The sequence below is a fragment of the Haplochromis burtoni genome, unplaced genomic scaffold (assembly GCF_018398535.1).
Source record: "Haplochromis burtoni strain Fernald_Lab_line unplaced genomic scaffold, NCSU_Asbu1 Contig_140, whole genome shotgun sequence".
NCBI lineage: Eukaryota > Metazoa > Chordata > Actinopteri > Cichliformes > Cichlidae > Haplochromis > Haplochromis burtoni.
In genome coordinates, this window is record NW_024582501.1 from 471,012 (window position 1) to 491,202 (window position 20,191).

The 20,191-nt window shown below is 40.5% G+C and overlaps 2 protein-coding genes across 3 annotated transcripts; both read left to right on the forward strand.

Annotated features, from left to right (window-relative positions):
• The first annotated feature begins 3,715 nt into the window (after nt 1-3,715).
• On the forward strand, nt 3,716-8,410 carry mvb12a (multivesicular body subunit 12A). The gene is made up of 10 exons (XM_005931334.2): nt 3,716-3,830; nt 4,954-5,043; nt 6,098-6,181; nt 6,269-6,368; nt 6,454-6,583; nt 6,698-6,838; nt 7,028-7,140; nt 7,233-7,291; nt 7,392-7,442; nt 7,525-8,410. Exons 2-10 carry the CDS (start codon nt 4,954-4,956, stop codon nt 7,609-7,611), a joined length of 855 nt encoding a protein of 284 aa, XP_005931396.1. The 5' UTR covers nt 3,716-3,830; the 3' UTR covers nt 7,612-8,410.
• Nucleotides 8,411-10,753: 2,343 nt separating this feature from the next.
• Nucleotides 10,754-20,185, forward strand: LOC102308415 (transcription factor AP-4). Of its 2 annotated transcripts, none has more exons than XM_014336484.2 (7): nt 10,754-11,168; nt 13,112-13,277; nt 13,478-13,576; nt 16,343-16,513; nt 17,134-17,280; nt 17,478-17,642; nt 19,994-20,185. In XM_014336484.2, the coding sequence occupies exons 1-7, from the start codon at nt 11,080-11,082 to the stop codon at nt 20,147-20,149; spliced, it is 993 nt and encodes a 330-aa protein (XP_014191970.1). In that variant the 5' UTR covers nt 10,754-11,079; the 3' UTR covers nt 20,150-20,185. The 2 variants fall into 2 exon arrangements, with proteins under 2 accessions (XP_014191970.1, XP_014191971.1); XM_014336485.2 differs by lacking the exon at nt 10,754-11,168 and adding an exon at nt 11,179-12,926.
• The last annotated feature ends 6 nt before the right edge of the window (nt 20,186-20,191 follow it).

A 20,191-nucleotide genomic window follows, 5' to 3' on the forward strand; every position in this document is an offset into this window, starting at 1 on the left:
AAGTTTTTGCTATGACTAATTGCAGCCGTGTGACAGAAACAGTAACAATACTGATCATTTTTCAGTAAATTTACAGTAAAACAAGCACCCAGAAGACAAAACCAGAGTATTTCTGGTTTTTATTTTTTTGCTAGAAAATGCTAAGTCTTTGGAAGCCAATAAAAGGAGAGGAGCTAAAATGTCTTGTTTCAGATGGTGGAAGAACGAATGGATTGCTGCCGAAGTCCAGTATTCTAAAGATTCATGAATGGCACTGTGTGTTGAAGGGGTTCCGGCAGTCTTATAAGTGAATTACAGCAGATACACGGTGAATACACTCATATAACAAATAAAAAAATTCAGATCAAGAACTCCTTACTCAGATCAAATCCTTTCTCATTTTTTCTCTGGTTTATTTAGTCATTATTTAGCATTACTGCCACGTTGGTCAATGAATCACAGGTGACTTACAAACTCAGCTTTGTATTTATAGTGAGATGATGGATCCTGTTGGTCTGGGCTATGGGATAAAGATGGAGATATTCTGAGGTGCAAAAGGATTCAGCAGTATTGGGGATTGGTAGTTTCAGTGTGTGATGAGTGAGAAGTGGAACCACCATTCAACTCGGAGGGATACCGAATCCCTCCAATCCAGTGTCTCAAATCTAATTCTCACATTGTACCTCTGTTATTACCTGGCCTGGGCCTCATCCTCTCATCTGTGATGATCTGCTGGAGGATGTCGCCGATGTCCTGCAGCGGTTGGCAATTGTTATGGCATTTCCTATTATTGTGTGGCTCATCCACTTCCTCTCCAGTTAAACCAATATGACACAATATCTGGTGGGCTCTGTTCTCCATACCTCCAATGTGGCACCAGTGTGGAGGGAAAGATGGGAGCAGGGTAACTATAAACGAAGTTCTTTCTCCAACTTTCCACGCTCACAGCAAACTGAAAGGTTTCCCACAAAAACGGAAAGGTAAGAGCGGTGTGGCCTCAGCAGCAAGGATACTCGCTATTTACTAATATGAGAAAATAATAGCCGGGGACCAAAAGCTCTTTTTCTTTGGCAAGAGAGGGCACAGCTCACTAAATATTTTTTTTTTCTGTTATTTTAATGAGCAGCGTGGCGCGCATAGGTTCTGGAGGGTGAAAAATCTCAAAGAGAAAGAAAGCAGGCTGTTTACATGGAGAGCGGTCTTGGCAACAAAATGACAACAACTGCCAAACTCGCCAACTCTTGCTGCTTTGGAATACTCAGTCTCTTTTTCAAACGCCAATGATATACTACAGAAAACAAAACAGATACGCCAAATGACTTTCCCACTGTGTGAAACAGTTGTGTGTATTACGTTAAAGCTGGCTATCTCTTAACCTGAGAGCCTTTCTCATGCCGTCGTCTTCGCCTGCTCTCCTTTTATCCCCAAATGCCTACTTGTTCATTAAAAGGGTAAACCGACAGGGTCAGTAAACATGCTCATTCAGAAAAGATGATTTCCGCTTGTAACTGTTTTTAATCACAGTGAATTTGGTCGTCTTGGCATGGACTGCTGGCTTTTATTACTTCTGTTTATCGGCTTAACTGGAAGCATTAGAATCATAATTTCACCACAAACAGATGTTTGGAGTCTGTAACCCGGGGCAGGTTGTCGCTGTCTTAAGTTACCATCCACAGCCCTCATTGGTCGCATAGAGACATTTTTCATTTGTATATGTCGCTGTTGGAAAATGCTGCAGTGTTCTTTGTGAAGAACCGAGAGGCTCAGGCGAAGCACTAGGCAAAAGGGGACAGGGATAGCTCAGTAGGTAGAGTGGTGGCCCCACGATCGGAAGGTTCGAATCCACTGAACGGCTACGAGGTACCCCTGAGCAAGGTACCGTCCCTACACACTGCTCCCCGGTGTGCCTGCTTAGTGCTGCCCATTGCTTTACTGAGTGAATGGGTCAAATGCAGAGAGAAATGTATTTTCCCCATGGGGATCACATTATTATTATTATTAGTAGTAGTAGTAGTAGCAATAAACTCATTTACATTAAATTATAATTAAAATAAATTTAAAAAGTGTAAATGCAGTAAACCCACACAGAAGGGGGGTGTACAAGAAGTTAGTCCTGCAAAACTTCAAGTCTTCCAAGTTTTAATTTGAACTCTGACACTCTGACACTGACCATCTTCCAGACTTGTTCTCTGCTTGTTCTCTGTGGCTGCCTTTACGCAGCTCTGCATCAGTAAGTATGTCGGCGGGCTCCAGGGAGTGCTGCTCTTTGATTTGAAACCGCGAAGAAGTCGTCATTTCGCTGTGAAGACCATGTTGGCTGGTGGTGGTTAAGACGATGATACCCCCATGGCTAGTATCAGCTGGTTTTGTAGGGTATTTATTGTGGGATCATAGTTTTACTGCAACACAGGTGGCACTAACACTAAATTATTGTTGTATTCTCACAACATCTCAAAACGGAGATGTATTATGTATTATTGAAACCGCACGTCTCTGTCTTATTTATTTATATATATATATATTATTAATATATATATATATATATATTAATATATATATTATATATATTATTATATATATAATATTATAATATATATATTATATATATATATAGTCTACAACATTACTCTTTACATCAGGGGCCACAGTGGGCTCTCACACACCTTCCAGTGTTTTGGTTGTGAGTGTGTGTTTAACACTGAAATAAATGTGACAGAGACTTCATGCATTTCAGGCTGAACTGCTGAAAAGACGGTTGAATCCCTCGACAGTAAGCGACAGAGTGACGCTCATACTCAGTCCATCATTTTCATATTTATTTATGAACTCTCACGCAGGTGACTGCATGCACCCCCTGCAAGCAGATATGCAAATGTGTCCATGGGACACACACAGACATGCAGTTTACCTCATCTACCCCTTGTTTTACTTTCAGCAGATTACAGCTGGCTCCTTCTCATTAATTACCTACTAATTAACTGGCCAATCAACCAATAAAGCTAAGTGCACTGGATAAGCACTGACTTCCTTCCTCGTCCACAGTCCACCTGCTCAACCCACCCCCGCTCTTGCATGCACGCACACAAACACACACGCATACTGCCATCCATTCTGCATGTTGCCATGCCAACAGGGACCTAAGCCCCTCTGGTTGATGCTTGCAATCAAGGGTCTTTTTTCTGGTTTTCATACACACACATAAACCGACACAAACACACACATTAGGATTACGAGGACTGTCTGGTAGTTTCATTATATTTATATTTTCATTTCATTATTATTCACAGTTTTAGCTTCTTACTCGCTACTAAAAGCATCTAAAAAGGGCAGACATGTGTTTTCCTTTCATTAAATTGTTGAATAATTTCATTTACAACAAATAAGAAAGGATAGAATAGTGCAACGTTAGGAAGTATTCTGTAGACTGTATGTGAAGGAAAATGTCACCCGCATGCAGTGTTTTCCTTCATTCATTGATTTATTAATTCTTGCTTGTGCAGAGATAGTGGATTGTAGCACGAAAAATAAACATCTATGTTCTGTTAGGCAGAGAGATTAATAAATGAGGCAAAGTGTTTTTTCTATCGTTAATTCTAACACTTTTTTGAAGCAGCAAGTTCAATGGAAGCTTTGAAAATCTGAGCCGTATTCTCACGTAACTGCTGCCATCTAGCGTTCAGAAGGGAGTTTGTTTTATAAAGCTGACGTCATGCCTCGGAGGATGACGGGAGTTGGAGTCGGGACGGCGTCAGAGTACTTCCTGGTCCTACGAGGACGTCCAGGAAAATTTCCGTTGATACTAAAAAGTTTTTCTTTCACCTCGGAGAGCCAAAAGTTAATACATATACAGAGTAAGTGTGTATTTTTATAATTACACGAATGAGCTCACGAAGCGGTGAATATTTGGCTTATTTAACAAAGAAGCGGTGAAGTTTTGTCATCGGAACAATCGCTAATGCCACATAAGCTAGTCTTGACAGGGATGTTACACGGTACTTGTCTTTAATTTAATAATTTCAGGTGTTGTTATTAATAAATGTAACAATAAACACGTGTTACGAAAGGCAGAAGTGTGATGACGTGTGTTTAAAATTGTGGATAGGGAAGTTTAGCAGCTGTTTTAAGATACCTTCATCTGGCTGGTGTCGATTTCCTCAGCCGCTTACCATAATAGAGCTCAAGTTATAACAATAGCAAGCACTATGTCAGGAAGTTTGATCGAGTAAATAGAAGTTATTACAAAAAAAATCAATGGTGAAATCATGAATTGCTGAGATTTTTTTTCATCTTCATTTAAAATCTGAGCTTTATATGCTCGTTTGTCTTTCTGTTACATTGTGACTTTGTTGTTGTTCCAATGTGCTAGTCGGTTTTGTTTAGTCAAATGTGCTTGTTTGAACAATTTGCCACGCAGTAAAAAGTCTTTACCAGTAGAAATGTGCTTATGTTTATGGGTGTCATGTAGCCAAAAGTCAAGTAAATGCTTAAAAAAACAAAGAAATTCAAATCTATATTAAAAGTGATGCAAGTGGATTAAATACTTCTGCTGCTGTTTAAGATGAACTCTTACACTGAATAGTGTCATTCTCTGCCCTAATATATATGGACGACAGCCTGAATAGGATCGTTCCCTATTCAGGCTGTCGTCCATATATATTAGGGCAGAGAATGACACTATTCAGTGTAAGAGTTCATCTAAAGGTAATTTGTACCTAATTGAGTTCCCATTTAGGGGTCACATGAACTAAACGATTTGGGTGTGACAATGCCTCAGTCTCCGAGGGAACATGTTATTGTACACGCATTGAAATTGAAAAAAACAGATAAGCTTTGAGAAAGTTTGTATTAGAATGAAAATCCAAAAACATCCTTGGGCAATAAGAAGACATAATTTATGTTAAGACCAACCATTAAAGCATTTGTACCTTGTTTACCTTCCATATTTATTAAAACTTTTGTTTGGGTCTTCCTCAGATGTCTTTGATGGAACGTGGGAATGTCCGGCCAGTGACCGCTGTGGCCTGGGCCTCCAACTCTGGCACTTGCCCCAAAGATTTCACCCTTGTAAGAACAGAGATAGATTATAGATATTTCATTTTACTTAACTCCAACCACAAAGTTTGCAGGAGAATTACAATAAAATCTCTTGTCCTTGTTCTAGGGTCGCAATCACCTAGAGACTAGTTAGCAACTGCTTGGTGACCTCCAGTCTCTTGGGAAAAGTTAGCATCCCCTTATTGGGTGCAAGTAGTTGCTGGAAATTGTTAGCAGTTGGTGGGAAATTGATAAGCTCCAGCAATACATGCAATCCATTGATTGCATTCAACAATTATTCGTGGTGAATCAGCTAGGATTACAAATCCGTTGCTGTCGATATACACAGAAATTCACTTGAACTACTTGCGTTTAGAGTCCAGCCAAAATCTTTTTGATTTTAAACAGAAATTCCTCCTGAAATAGTGATGTGGTTGCTGCAGATGCTCACTGCCCTTGTTTTTCTATAGGAATATAACCAAAATACAAGCCAGTTGAGTTGAGTCCCCTGTTCAAAAGAGACACATTGCAGTTGTGCTGAGTTGCACAGACTTGACTCAGATTGATTGTTACAAATTAGATGGGATTTACTTCCAAACCTTCGCTAATCTGTCTGATTGCATTTAGTCCCAGTCTGATCACAATTGTACTGAAACAGGTTGCCTCCACCAGGTGACCTGTGCAAAGGTGTTGCACACTCAACTTCTGGGTAACCAGACCGTCGCTGCAACAAAACAAGTCAGCGTGTTAAGTATAAATTACAAGTGACTGTGACAACCACAAGCTTTTTAGTGACACATCCTATCTGGGGTGGTTGTAGTTTAGGAGACAGAGCAGGTCACCGACTAATCGGAAGGTGGTAGTTCGATCCTCATCTGCTTCAGTCCGCATGCCAAATATCAACTCTGAAGAAGAACAGTTAAACAAATGTGCAATGATTTTTTTCTGTTGAATCCAAAATCCCAACTTTTAAACTGACTGACTCAAGCTGACTCAAATTTTCATGCTACTTGCTTATTTTGGAATAAATCAAATGTGTTTGTGATGCCACAGCTGTCTCACTGCATCTCCCTTTTTTCTGCAGATCAGCCTCACAGAAGATGGAGCATCAGCAAATTTTACACGCACCTTTGGGATGAAGTCTGGATATTACCTCTGTTATAGCAAGGTGAACAAAAAATGCGAACTTATACATGTATTACCTTTATATTACCACAATACATCATTTATTTTTCTAAATTTTCCATAAATGCAGGACTCAGCAGGTGGTATGGTAGTGACTGACATCCGGATTATTTCTGATAAGGACTCACTTCCTCATGGTTACTGCTTTATAGCCGAACATCTTGAGCCAAGTGAGCACACACACACATTCATACTTATTTAGCAGAATGCATCATATTCATTCACTTCTGACCTACCGTGTGATTGTTTGTCCAGAGGCCACAGTTTCCAAGAAAAAACGTGTGTGCGTACGCATCGTCCCAGTGGGCAGTGTGGAAACAGCTGTGTTGGATATCAAGCTGACAGCCAAAAGCAAAATGATGTTGCAGCATTACACATTTGTGGGGTACATTCAGATACATGGACTTTTGTCTTGGGCCTGTTTTATCGAAGCATTTTCATGAACTTTTATGAATATTATGTTGCATATAATTTGTCATTACATGCACTTTTTCTTCAGAGACATCCACGGCTATGTGCTGTGGTACAGAAAAGGTTACTTTTCTAAACCCACGCCTCAAGCCAAGCCCCGCAGTGTCAGCCTGGACATCCGCCAACTTTCCTTAGAGCAGCAGTCTCCTCCTCTACCCCTCAGACCTAGGTACAATGCCTATGTATATTTAAAATGGAGATGTTATTTATTATCAAAATGTCACATATGTCTCTTATTAGAAGTGTATATAGTTAAAAATTATAGCGATGTGACATTATTACAGCAAAGTGTATTATCTTGGAGGCGTTTTACTCTTGTGGTCGACATCTTATTTGTTTATCTTATTTATTTCTGCAGCAACCCTCCTCCTCCTGAATTGCCACCCAGCAGACTTAGTCACAGATGCCACACTCTTCAAACAAAGGATGAGTTAGACAAACCTGCTGATGGAAGCATCCATGGAATTACAGGTACCACGGGTCTCTTGTCACACAAAGGGCTTCTTATTTACGCTTCTCACCGCAGAGACCCACTCACCTAGGCATACTCTTATTCTCTGCAGCTCTAGATGGAGTTCCTTTCAGCCTCCACCCAAAATTTGAAACCCAGGCAAATGAGACGGTATGTTTCAAGTTTTCAGTATTCAAGGGATGGATTCCAATGCCAAATACCGCTGACTTTCCTTTGTCATCCCAATTCTCTTTGACTATTTTTGTCTTAGAACTCGGATTTGAATATTCCCATAAAATCTCTCCAAGACATTGAAAATGAGGTAAGTTCTCATCTGATACTTTTTATTGGGTATATAAATTGAGAATATTGCCACATTGTTTTTTGATTATTTTTTTCCCCAGTATAACTACACTTTCTCCGTGGAGGAAAATGCTGCCAAGAGGATCAGACCATCAGTACAGATGGCAGGGATCCCGTCAACTCAGTGATGCTTACACTTTGTCAAAGTTACAAAATAAAATGTTCTGTTATTCTGTTCTCTCCAGAGGGCATTTGCCAATCATGCTACAAGTAAAGGATAATCATCCCTACAGTTAGGTTTATATTTTCAGGCTTTAAAAGGTCTACTCCGGAGACCCCTATTTAAGTCTTGATCCAGATTTCCATTTTCAAGCGTTTAAAGTTTCTATCTGCCAAAGACAAGGCCTATTTTAGCAAGGTCCTAAATGTAAGTGCCTTTAAAAGTATAACGGCTCCTTTCTGGTTAAAGATGTTGTGAACATATGGCTTAAGTTCATTCTTTTCTTTAACACGCTTAATTTCCAAATTTAGAAAACGTCTGTGCCGACATACAAAGGTGCACCTTCATTTGCTCTGTTGTGTGGTGTCCAATACAGTTTACCGTTAGATATTTTTGAAGAATTGTACTAAGTGGCCTTAGTGAATACATTTTCCTACAAATGATGACTCATTAGATACACTAATATATCTCAATATAGACTATGGTGCATTTCTTATATGAAGAATACTATCATTTTTTTTATTATTTCAAAAAAAATGTGTACATAAATATAAATATGTTATTTAAAGGTGAATATAGTAAATTGGATCATTTTTGAAACACTTTCTCTGTATATTAGTTACTTAAAGATTTGTGGTAATAAGGAGAGCTCATCACTTTTTTTGTTTGTTTTTTTTAAGACCAAATATTTCATCAGTGTATAATGTCGTTTTACTATCTCTTTAACATGTGCTACATGGGGAAAATAAAAACCTGAGAACAATAAAGCATGTGTGTTGGTTTAAATACTATAACTTACAAAAACAAAAAACTGTCCAGAGGCACATGTGACTGGTTAAGCTTCAAGGCTTGTGAAAAGGCCTGCTGATATCGTGCTGTTCTAGATGACATACTATGGTTTCATTACAGCAGCAGTGAAGCTATTAGGAATTTATTATGTTGACTATGTTGTGGTGGTTAGCAGTGTTACCTCACAGCAAGAAGTCTCCACCATCTGGTCAGTGCCTTTCTGTGTGGCGTTTGCATGTTCTCCCCATCTTTGTGTGGGTTCTCTCCAAGTCCTCTGGCTTCCTCCCACAATCCAAAGACATAATTAGTGGCGTTAGGTTAATTGATGGTAATACATTTCCCTTAGGTGTGAGTGTGGATGGTTGTCTTTCTCTATGTGTTAGCCCTGCGATAGACTGGCAGCCCGTCCACTCCGCCTCTTACCCTATAACAGCTGTGATAGGCGCCAGCTGAAGAGAATGGATGAATGGTTATTTTCCACTTTTCATGTAAAGAAAACAAAGAACCAGATTTTCTGGTTGGGTGACTTTCCAGCTTAATACTGCCACCTGCTGTCCTAAACCGGAGTTTTTTATGCTGCGGAGCTTCCTTTTATAATAAATTATTATCAGTCTGCATATAAGGATTTTATTAAGCTGTAATGTTTCCTTTTACTTTTCCCTTTGTGTCCTTTGTATTCAAGGTGACAAATTGAAAATTTTATTTCTTAGCTGTTAAGTGAAAATACTTCCTATTTGGGAGCCATTTAAAATAATTTTTTAAAAACAAATGCACAAGGATATATATATATATATATATATATGCACATACGAGCTGCTCAGTCATGCCATGAAGCTCCTGGCATACAGTTTTTGTGCTGAAGTTAATGCCAGAGGCAGTTTGACATTATTAAGTCAGCAGAGTGTTGGTCATTTTAATGCACTATGCACCCCGACATTCAGTCACTCTGTTCTTTAAGGTTACGTGGTCTACCACTTCATGGCTGAGTTGCTGTGGTTCCTCAACGCTTCCACTTTGCATTAATAAAACATACAGCTCACTGTGGAATATCTAGGAAGGAAGAAATGTCACACACTGGCTTGTTACAACAGTTACTGTAGTAAACCTGAATGCACTGAGTGCTCTAGAACCACCCATTGTTTCACAAATATTTGTATAGGCAGACTGTATAAAAGGTGCTTGATTTTATACACTTGTGGCAATGGGACTGAAGAAATTAGTTTTTTCTGCTGCTAAGCTTCCTACTCTGCTGCAAACATTTTTAGTAGATATTACCAATAGTAATATTGGTTTTAAAACTTTGGTTACTTATTATTTCACAGACAAATTGCATTATGGGGACAGATTATCCTCTGAAGTGATCCTTAAAGGGTGCAGGTGAAAGAAAAGGTTATAAGTATCCTGAACAGCAGCAATGAATGTAATATAATATGATTAGATGGACACTTTTCATAATGAACATTTTTACATTGAAAGCTACTTCTAACTGTTCCCTTGTTCATAAGCAGTTTCTACAGCAGGTAATTCTGAATATTTTATTTGGCAGATTTTTGGATGCCCTTGTAGACAAAAACTACACAATTACTACACAATACAACTGCACAAATAAGCTACTTAAGTAGTAAATGTTATTACTTAAGTAAAAACATCTAATTATATGTTTTCCACTTTGTGAAATGATCATGAAACACAAAATTATGTTAAACTCTTGTGCGGCACCTCTGTTTGTGTAATAAGTCTGTAATTGAGCTACACGTGAGCATTTCTCTGGATTTAGTCTTGTCATTATGGTCATTTAAATTGTAATCCTGTTCATCTCTGTATTACTTTTTTGTTTTATTTCTGTCTCCAGTAGTTGTTGTTTTTTTTAACTTGTGTTGCTTTGGGGTTTTTTTCTTTTCTTTTCTTTTGTTAAGTTTTACGATGATGACTGACTTTTTTTGTCCAACACATTTTCGTGTTGGTCCTTTGTTAACTATGACAAAAATGAAATGAACTGTAGGACGGTTTGTCCATAAGCTTGGTAATGCCATTTATTTACAATATTACTTAAACCTTTATCACAATCAAGATGTCAGTAGTTTATTTTTATGTGACATTGGCAGTACCAACACTGGACAGTCAGTCGCTGCACTTGGGAAAGCAAGACGCAAACCGCTGCAGTTTAAATTTACCTTTAACCCTGCTGATTCCCAGGTTGTAGTTTGGCGTAGTTCAAATTATATAGTCGGTATTTTGCTCACTGCTCGTAGATTTGCAGCACTGCAGTCAGATTCTTGCTGGTCTGTTTGTTCTGCTTTCCGGAAAACGAGCTCTGATTCCAACCAGCTGTTTCCCGCCTCACATAGATCAGCTGCACACACACACACACACACTCGTAGTAGGCGGAGGCAAGAAGCCACACACACACACTGGAGGTAGCCCCATCAGCTGGGGAAAGCAACACAGCTTGAATTGTTATTTTTCTAACGCTTTTCTTCAGTCAAACCGAATTGAAAGCGGCTTTTTAGATGTAAGCTATTGGCAAGTACAGTGGGAGTTCTGCGAGGGAGAAACAAAAACCAACCGAGCATCTATTTATTTTAACAAGGAGCGCAGGGGAGGGAGAAGAAAACAGCAAACACGGACTGAAGGTGGCTTTGAAAGCATGGAATATTTCATGATGCCGACAGAGAAGATACAGTCCTTACAACAGTTCAAGAAATCGGAGAAGGATGTTATTGGAGGTCTCTGCAGGTGCGCAAAAATGCTAACATCGGTGTTGTTACCGAACTGCGTGAATAAATAACCTTTCGTGTAGCGCGTGTATGTGTGTGCGCTGCAGTCAGCCTTCATGTAGCATGCTGTTAGCTTCGCTGCCATGTCTTGGCAGCAGGAGCGTGGTTGTGGAAATTAGCAGCCAGTGCTTGTGCCAGTTGATGTTGTTAGAGACGAGGATATATGTAACATTTCACCCCCTTGCTTTTAAATACGCTGGCTGAATTGTTTGTAATAACTTATAATAAAGCATGTTTGTAACCGCCTGGCTCAGGAATATGTAAATCAGTGAGGTGAAATCGATACATTGCCGTCTAGAGCACGTGGTAGTTAACCCGCCGCTTTGCTGCTACACAACAAATCACGTTTGTAACGTCACCGTTGCCCAAAAAAACTGGCCATATTAACTAAATCGCTCGTGTGTGTCATCTATGTGTAGCTATGATGAAGTATGTGGTGTAAAATCGTGTCCGGGGATAAAAAATGCGTGTTTAAATACTGATCCGCGGCGTAGTCGTCGTTGCGTCTTGTGCTAAAATTAGCTTAGCGTGGCTAACTAGTTAGCTCTTACTGCGCACATCTTCCAGCCGTATGAAATACACACAGGCGTCTCATAACTCGTATTTCCCGAGTCGTTTAGCTAAAATACGTCGTTTGTTGTGTGGTGCGACAGTTATGAGTGTTTATCGGTTAATGTTGGATCGATAACTTAAGTTCTAGCTTCATGCTAAATGCGGAAAGCATTGTTCTCTATGACGCCAGGGGGGCCTGCGGCTTGTGGCGGAGTGGAGTCACGTTTCAGGGCTGCTACCGTGCAGACGCGCCCCCCGGCGGCCGTGCCGCAGGCCCGCAGCTCCCGGCAGCGTCAGCAGACAACAGCTGGTTTTATGTCTGAGCTACAAACCCCGGCGCGTTCAAGTCTGTGGGAGAAATGCGGTGTTTCTTCCCGAGTCGACGTAAACACCCCTATAATTTGTGTCAAACGTTAATATGAAACTTAATGTGTAGAAACAGATCTTTTTGTTTAGATAATTATTTTTTTGCCTTTGATATTCACAGTTTTGGTTGTTAATCTGTTATTCTTTAGTCAATCGTTCACTTTTTTTGTAGCCAAAGAAAAGCCTTTGTGTGCTTAAACATTGGTCTAGATATGGTACAGAATTTCCGCGAATAGTTTTTCCTAACACCAAGGAAAGAAATGGCAGGCAAAAAGACAGTTTTTATCTAAAAATTAACGTTTTAGGATATTTACCTAACCAAAGATGTCTTCCTCGTGTCTAAATTTATAAAAGTGAAAGTAAATAATGCATAATTTGCATATTTCACTCTAGAACTAGACCCTCAGGATCTAATACAATATTTTAAATATGTATAAATCTAAGTAACAGAGAAAGATTACTGATTATATGTTAATATCACAGTTAATGTTCACTAAATGTTGTTAAGTTGCAAGCTTTACAATTTGATTGGCACATGCCTGCCTACTCTTTCATTTTTTTGTAGGACAGACATGTTTACAACTATGTGAGCCGTGTGTTCGGTCTGACCTTTAGGCCTAGTAAAACATCACAGATCTGGTTCTTCAGGTTTGCTGCGGAAGTCTGACTTGAATGGTTCACTTATTTTTCCCCTCTGAGTAAATATGTCAGAAGGTTTTGTTACCATGATATTCATACTCATGCTCTACAAGTGCTTTAAGGGGCAACGAGTTCAGATGAATGCCCTGTAAAGTTCCAGGTAAAAGGTTTCAGATTGCAGCTAGTTACAGACTTTATTGTCCCAGTGTGTCATTTTAACCCAGAATACAGATTTGCTCAGATCTAATGCTAACCTTAATTATGTTTGAAAGGGGAACTTACGCTTTCTTGGTGACTTCACGACACAGTCATGATCATCTTCTTCATTTGACCTCTCTCCTTCAGCCTGGCCAACATCCCCCTCAGTCCAGAGACTGCTCAGGACCAAGAGAGGCGAATTCGCAGGGAAATCGCTAATAGCAACGAGCGCCGGCGTATGCAGAGCATCAACGCAGGATTCCAGTCCCTGAAAACACTCCTGCCGCACACCGACGGGGAGAAACTCAGCAAGGTGCTCCAAACGTGCACACATTGACACACACACACACGTGCGCGTGCACAGTTCAATTAACCAAATGTTGGCACAGCAAGAATACAAAGTGACTCGGCACAAATGCGCAAAGAAGGGAATAAAGTTAATTTGTGCCTGTTTTTGCACTAATGTCACATCTGCTCTAGAGTTCAGCTTTTGTTCTTTTTCCCCACTTTCAGGCGGCCATCCTGCAGCAGACAGCAGACTATATCTTCACCTTGGAGCAGGAAAAGACGCAGCTTCTGGCACAGAACAATCAGCTCAAGCGCTTCATCCAGGTAACAGCATGTCTCCCTGTCTTTCTTTTCTTTTTTCTTTTTTTTTTTTTCTTTTTACATAAAATGTTCCTAATTATAAAATGGGGTTGAATTCATGTCAGTGTCACACAGATGAGATACTGATCTGTTATACAGAATATATATTATCTTACATGAGTACTAATGGTGTGTTTTGGGGCCAAAACAATCCTTATGGTTTTGTCTTCAGCTCAGGTTCCTCCCCAGGAGGAGACTTGAATGTAGTATGCTGTTGAATGTAGAATTGATCCAGATCACTGACATGTACAACAGAATTTAGAGAATATATAAGACATATTTTTTTCAGTAGACCTTCAGTCAAAAACATGCATTGTTTTTCTGTTAAGGAGGAGCTCTGATAGTGTGTGAGCTCTGTGTGACCATTGGCCTGATTAAAAATAATAGTTGTTTATTCAACAATGGCAAAATTGTGTGTTCACGAGAGCAGATACCGTTTTTACCCCTCAGACGTAAAAGGCTGATGGGGAATTGTCCTCCTGCCGGGCAGCATGGACACATAAGTCTGGTGAGGTGAATGCCATAACTTGAGAACAAGGAAATGTAGAATTTTGAAAATGATACTATAGGTGTAATTATTACGAGGCTGAGGGGTAGCACTGGCGGGCTCACACACACACACACACACACACACACACACACACACACACACACACACACACACTGGGAATCTTTACAATACTGACATACAGCAAATGAATGATCTAGCTTTGCTTTAACCCTTTAAAGCCGGTCGGAGCGGACACGCTCCATTTTGCGTAACTATTTTTAAATCCCGGTAGCACTGCAACCACGTAAGCTAGCACAATACTTTTTTTTTTGCATATGAAACCGGAGGAGTTGTACTTACATCTTATGCCATCAGCTTGTCCTAAGTCACAGTTTCCTTCCACATATAGCTTTGCAAAAACTGCATAAAAATCACTTGCAGCAACAAAAACATAATATTCCAGAAACAGGCTTTGCCGATCCGATCAGCTGTTTGTAACACTTCCTACGTCCATCAGCGTGAACTGTCACATGTCCTCCATGTCCTGCCCGAAACCGGAAGTGACGTCATTTTGCGGAAATGTAGTTTTTTACCATCGTGGCCTTATGAGCCTATACTTGTGTTTTTAAAAGTTATGTTTGACTTTATGACTTTCTGTGTCGTTTCTGGGATGCTGAGGACTCATATTGCACTGCTGGAAATATTTATTTTGATGCATATGCTGTTTTTTGCAAATTTGCACTATAATATTTATTTTCGTTTTTCCTGCAGTATATAGAAAATTGGTGTATCTCAAAAATAAAACTATGAAGACACTCAAAATAAATTTCCTTGGTGGGAAACTAGTTTGTGCAACTTTTTTGTATTTACAGTTTTGAGGGATAAGCCTCTTAAATTTCTCTAACTAGAAATATATGTTAAAAAAACAAAAACGATTTTCAATTTTTTTGTAGTTTATTGCACTTTTTTGCAATTTATGTAATTACTATGCACTTAATGCATACATATTATTAAAATTTGGGCTATAATGGTTGTATTGATGTATAGCAACTTGAAATGCTCCAAATAATGGCTCCACAGCATGTAAAAATATACTATAAGCTCTGGCGGACTTGGTTCTATGGTAGGTCTTAAAGGGTTAACTTGTTAACGGAAGTAGGCTGACAGCTGTGTTAAATCTCAATATTTGATGGTTCAATATTTTATTGTACCCTCCACGCACAGTCAAATTTTTCACCCAACAGAAACAGCTAAGTTAAGGGGAAAACGAGTGTCTCTGCAAGTGCAGTCACATTATGTTGTAATTTAAAGATTAGCCCAGTGGTCGGAAATCTCCTCCCTTTGTTTGATGGATCAGTAGATTTGACTCACACAACCAGTTGGTTGTAGTTGCTCGTGCACATCCAGTCGCGTCGGTTGCAAACGTGAAGAGATGCAACATTAAACTATAGTGAGGCAGAATCGGGTCATTTTGATTCTGATTAGAGATATTAATTTAATGCATGAAAGGGGAAATGAGCTAAATGTTGCTTTGACTGGAGAGCTATTGACAATCACTTTGACCATCATTGATTGCACAACACAGACTGGTCATTTTCTTCAAAGGTATTAGACAGTAGTGTAAGCAGACAGTGTATTAGATATAGTGTTAGTAATAGAGATGGGTGGCAGTCTTAATTGAGTCCCTCCACCAATTTCAGTTACTCGAGTCATTATTTGATGACTCCTGAAGTGAAGATTGGCAAATAAAGCGGGTGGAAAAAGTTAACCTACTTGAAAACGCTCAGTGAGAGGAAGCTAACCTGAGAGCTAATAAATAAAAACAAAACATTTCATTTTATAAATACAGATGCACACTGACAACACAGAAATTCAGCTTTTTGAGTGTTGCAGAATCACTTCAATTCTTGTGAGCAGCAGATTACACCAATACCGAGTTGGTCTGTGATTCTTACCTATAGTCAGTTAAGTTTTTCATCTTACACGTTTGTCATTACAGACAAATTGTAACTTCCTGTTTAGCTTCATGGAGTTACAGTTGTAGCCAAACTTAGCTTGAATTAGTTTTTTGCACATTTAAATGTATGTTTACTGAAGTCATTTTTTTACCTTCCCGTTGGTTCACACTGCCTCTTTGTTCAGGTCAGCATAGGCACCATGTGTTGTTTTAAATGGAGAAGAAAATTACACCAATCGTGTTGTTTCACATTTAACCGAATGTGGTTTCCTTGTCGTTACAGGAGTTAAGTGGCTCATCGCCTAAAAGGAGGCGAGCAGAGGAGAAGGATGAAGGGATTGGGTCTCCAGACATGTTGGAGGAGGAGAAGGTTGAAGAGCTGAGGAGGGAGATGTTAGAGCTGCGGCAGCAACTAGATAAGGAGCGCTCGGCTCGCATGCAGCTGGAGGATCAGGTGAGGTTAAAGCAGGGGGTTGGAAGTGAAGGTGGAAAAGAAATATCCTTTTCCTTCCGTGTTATTATGTGTATTTAAAACACATTTCACTTTCTTGCTGTCATTACAAATAAGGGAGAACGTTTGATTCGAAAGAAAAGGTACAAAAATAGGACTGTTAATTTACCCAGGTTATACAAATAAGTTCGTTTACACCTTCAGGCTACAAAATAGTCTCAACTACTGGTCGTGATATCATATTATAAAATCTTCAGCTTGTGGGGCTGACAGATTTTCCGGTACTCGAGCCGGTTCCTCATAAGCTCGCATCCTGGATCGACCTGAAGAGCAGGTTGAGACAAAGGAGGTGGGACAGGTGCAGAAGACAAACAAGACTTTAATTACGTTGTTTAAGTGGAAGGTAAACATCAGAGGAATGCATGGCAGTTATGTGTCTTGGACACTTTTTTCTTTTTCAGACAGTCATTATGTTTCCAGTGGAAACACTGTGTTGATATTACAGTGTTAAGATGAAGTTTCCCATTAGAGTATTTATTTGACAAGAACGCTGGGATATATTTTCTGTTGCCCTTAAAATTGTCAGTCTATCTTTGGTTGATGTAGTTGTGTGCATTGTGTAGGTGCGCTCTCTGGACACTCAGCTGCACCCAGAGCGTCTGAAGGTGATCACCCAGCAGGTGGAAGAGGAGCATGCACTCATCCAGAGCCAGACCCTGCTACGGCTACACCAGATCCACGCTGTGGACAGACAGACACACAGTCCACAGGTTAGGAACAAACATGCTCAAAACCTAATGTGTACCTGTGCTACTGTTTCTGAACTGGAAGAGGCGGCAGATTGCTCCAACAGCCTCTGAAGTGGCCAATATTGTATGGAGCTCAGCTGTGATGTGGGCATATGTATTTATGGAATGGAAAACACACTTTGATGTCTGTTTTATAAATATTTTGTGTGTTCCTCTAGGTGTTGGCTTCTCCCCCTGCCCCCACCCACCACCCCACGGTGATAGTCCCAGCTCCAACACTAACCCAGCACCCCCACCATCACGTCACAGTGGTCACCATGAGCCCATCAGCCCACACCAGCACGGTGTCCACCTCTAGACAGAACCTGGACACCATTGTGCAGGTTTGAACTTTTTTCACTTTAGAGGATCTTTGCTGATTAGGCATTGACATTGCATTACTTTACATTTTCACACTGCAGTATTTACTAGGCAGGTTTTGGGTGTCTGACACGTTCAGTGTGTGTTCAGCAGCCCTGAAAAACGTCTGTGTGGTGCTCGATGTTATTTGAGTAGACTCCAAGGCAACCGAAACAAGCATTTTCCTCGACTCAAATAATGTTTCTGCAGTGGTCCTACAGACAGGTTTGAAGACCTGTGTCTACATATTATAGTTTACTGTCACCAGGGGGCAGTGTTACAAACAACTGGTCTGCGGTAGGGATGGGTGCCAAAACACCAAGTATTACTGACCCTGAGGCAAACTATTAAAGACCGGTGTGTCAGTAAAATCTGACGTTATTGTTATTTTACATTTTATCTGACCACCATCATTACTAATTGAGACATTAATCTGACATGCATTTTGGCTATTTCCTGTCCAGAAGAGAATTCTCTGCCTCTGAGCTTAGATGTGAAGGGTGGTGTAGCTCTGCGTCACACATGCGTGTGCATGTGTGAGGCAGAACTCACTTCACTAGAGTCCATGCTGACAGCGATTGTTGCCCTGGAAAGGAAAAAACATGAAAACACTAAACTAATTTGTGTCACATTCAGACAAAGAAAAGCAAAGTTTTCTCCTTTTTAGCTCATAGTTCATCTGCCGCTGTCAAGTTATGTAAGACTTATCTTATCTAAAACATGAAAGTGGTTTAATGATTAAATGATCAAAGTAATTACTAACAAGCTGATTGTTATGCATTCAGTCCAAGGTCGTCAAAACATCCTCTGAGCCATTACTTTCAATTCCTAATCCCAAATCCTCAAATTCAGTTTCAGATCACTCAGTGATTTGGAGGCTGCACTCAAACTAATGTCACTGCACAATAACTTGTCTTAAAAAGCCCGCAACATCTGTTCAGTGCAGAGGTTTGAAATTTTTAAAATATTGGAAATGTACATGTTGATTTACAGTGTATTTTTAATCCATCCATCCATCTTTATCCGCTTTATCCGGGGCCGCTCGCGGGGGCAGCAGCCTAAGCAGAGAAGCCCAGACCTCCCTCTCCCCAGCCACCTCCTCCAGCTTTCCGGGGGAACACAAGGTGTTCCCAGGCCAGCCGAGAGATATAATCTCTCCAGCGTGTCCTGGGTCTGCCCCGGGGCCTCCTCCCGGTGGGACATGCCCTGGAACACCTCACCCAGGAGGCCCAGGTCCTTGTCAGATGCCCGAACCACCTCAGCTGGCTCCTTTCGATGTGAGCGCGCCTCTCCGAGCCCCTCCCGATGGCCGAACTTCTCACCCTATCTCTAAGGGAGAGGCCAGCCACCCTTGGAGGAAGCTCATTTCCTGCCACTTGTATCCGCGATCTCGTTCTTTCGGTCACTACCCACAGCTCGTGGCCATAGGTGAGGGTAGGGACGTAGATCGACCGGTAAATTGAGAGCTTCGCTTTTACTCTGAGCTCTCTCTTCACCACAACGGACCGGTACACCAATCCGTCTGTTGATCTCTGGCTCCCTTCTCATGTTTAATTATTATAAATTCATTATATTTTATGTTTATATTTTGAGGGTTCTAGACAGATGATAAATGACAAAATCATATATGATCTGATAGGAGTTATGTTAAAGTACCGGTTCAATAGCATTACCACTAAGAGTAGTAATGCTGTTACAGTGGTGTCAGTCCTTAGTCTGTGGGCTGCTTTTGCTTGTTCTTGGTCCTTGCCAGCTGCAGCAGAGAACATACAAAGAGCTGAAGTGAAACCGACTGTTTGAAAACAATGAAAAGTGTCCGCTGCGGTCACCATCTGTGCTTCTCATGCTCCATTTTATCATCTTCTGACATCCTGTTTGGAAGGAACTTGGCCATCGCTCCATTCCTTGTTCCAGCCCACTTCTCAACCAGTCAGCATACACATACTGTCATGCTTGTCGAGCTACATGCTGTTGCGTCATTGGAGGACTGCATGCAACCACATTTGTGCTGGTTGCATACCCCTCTGCAAAGTCAAAAACCTACAAAAAATAAACACACGTATTACCATAAAACAAGCATTAGCCTGATTGCCAGTGTTGGGTTAAGTGAAGCCAGATAATAGAAAGAGAGCCTGGGTTTGTTGAGCTTGATTCATAGTGCACGACCCAGGTCTGTATGCTTTTCTGCATGTTAAAACAAAAGGTTCAAGCAGACTAACTAGCCTGATCTTCATGGGTCTTTACTGCAATGGAGAGTACTTTGTATGGAAAGCTGCTTTTGCTTGTTAGTCTGTTTATTGCCTCATATTTAAAGTATACTTTCTTACCTTCCCAGGCCATCCAGCATATCGAACGCACTCAGGAGAGGAGAGCCAGCGCTGAGGAGGAGCAGAGAAGAGCTGTCATTGTAAGCCCTGCCCACATCGCCATGGACACCGCCTGCTCTGACACAGACACTGACACAGAGGGGGAGGACAGTTCAATGAATTGATCCATCCCATGAACTCTCTCTCTCTTTTACTCTCTCTCTCTC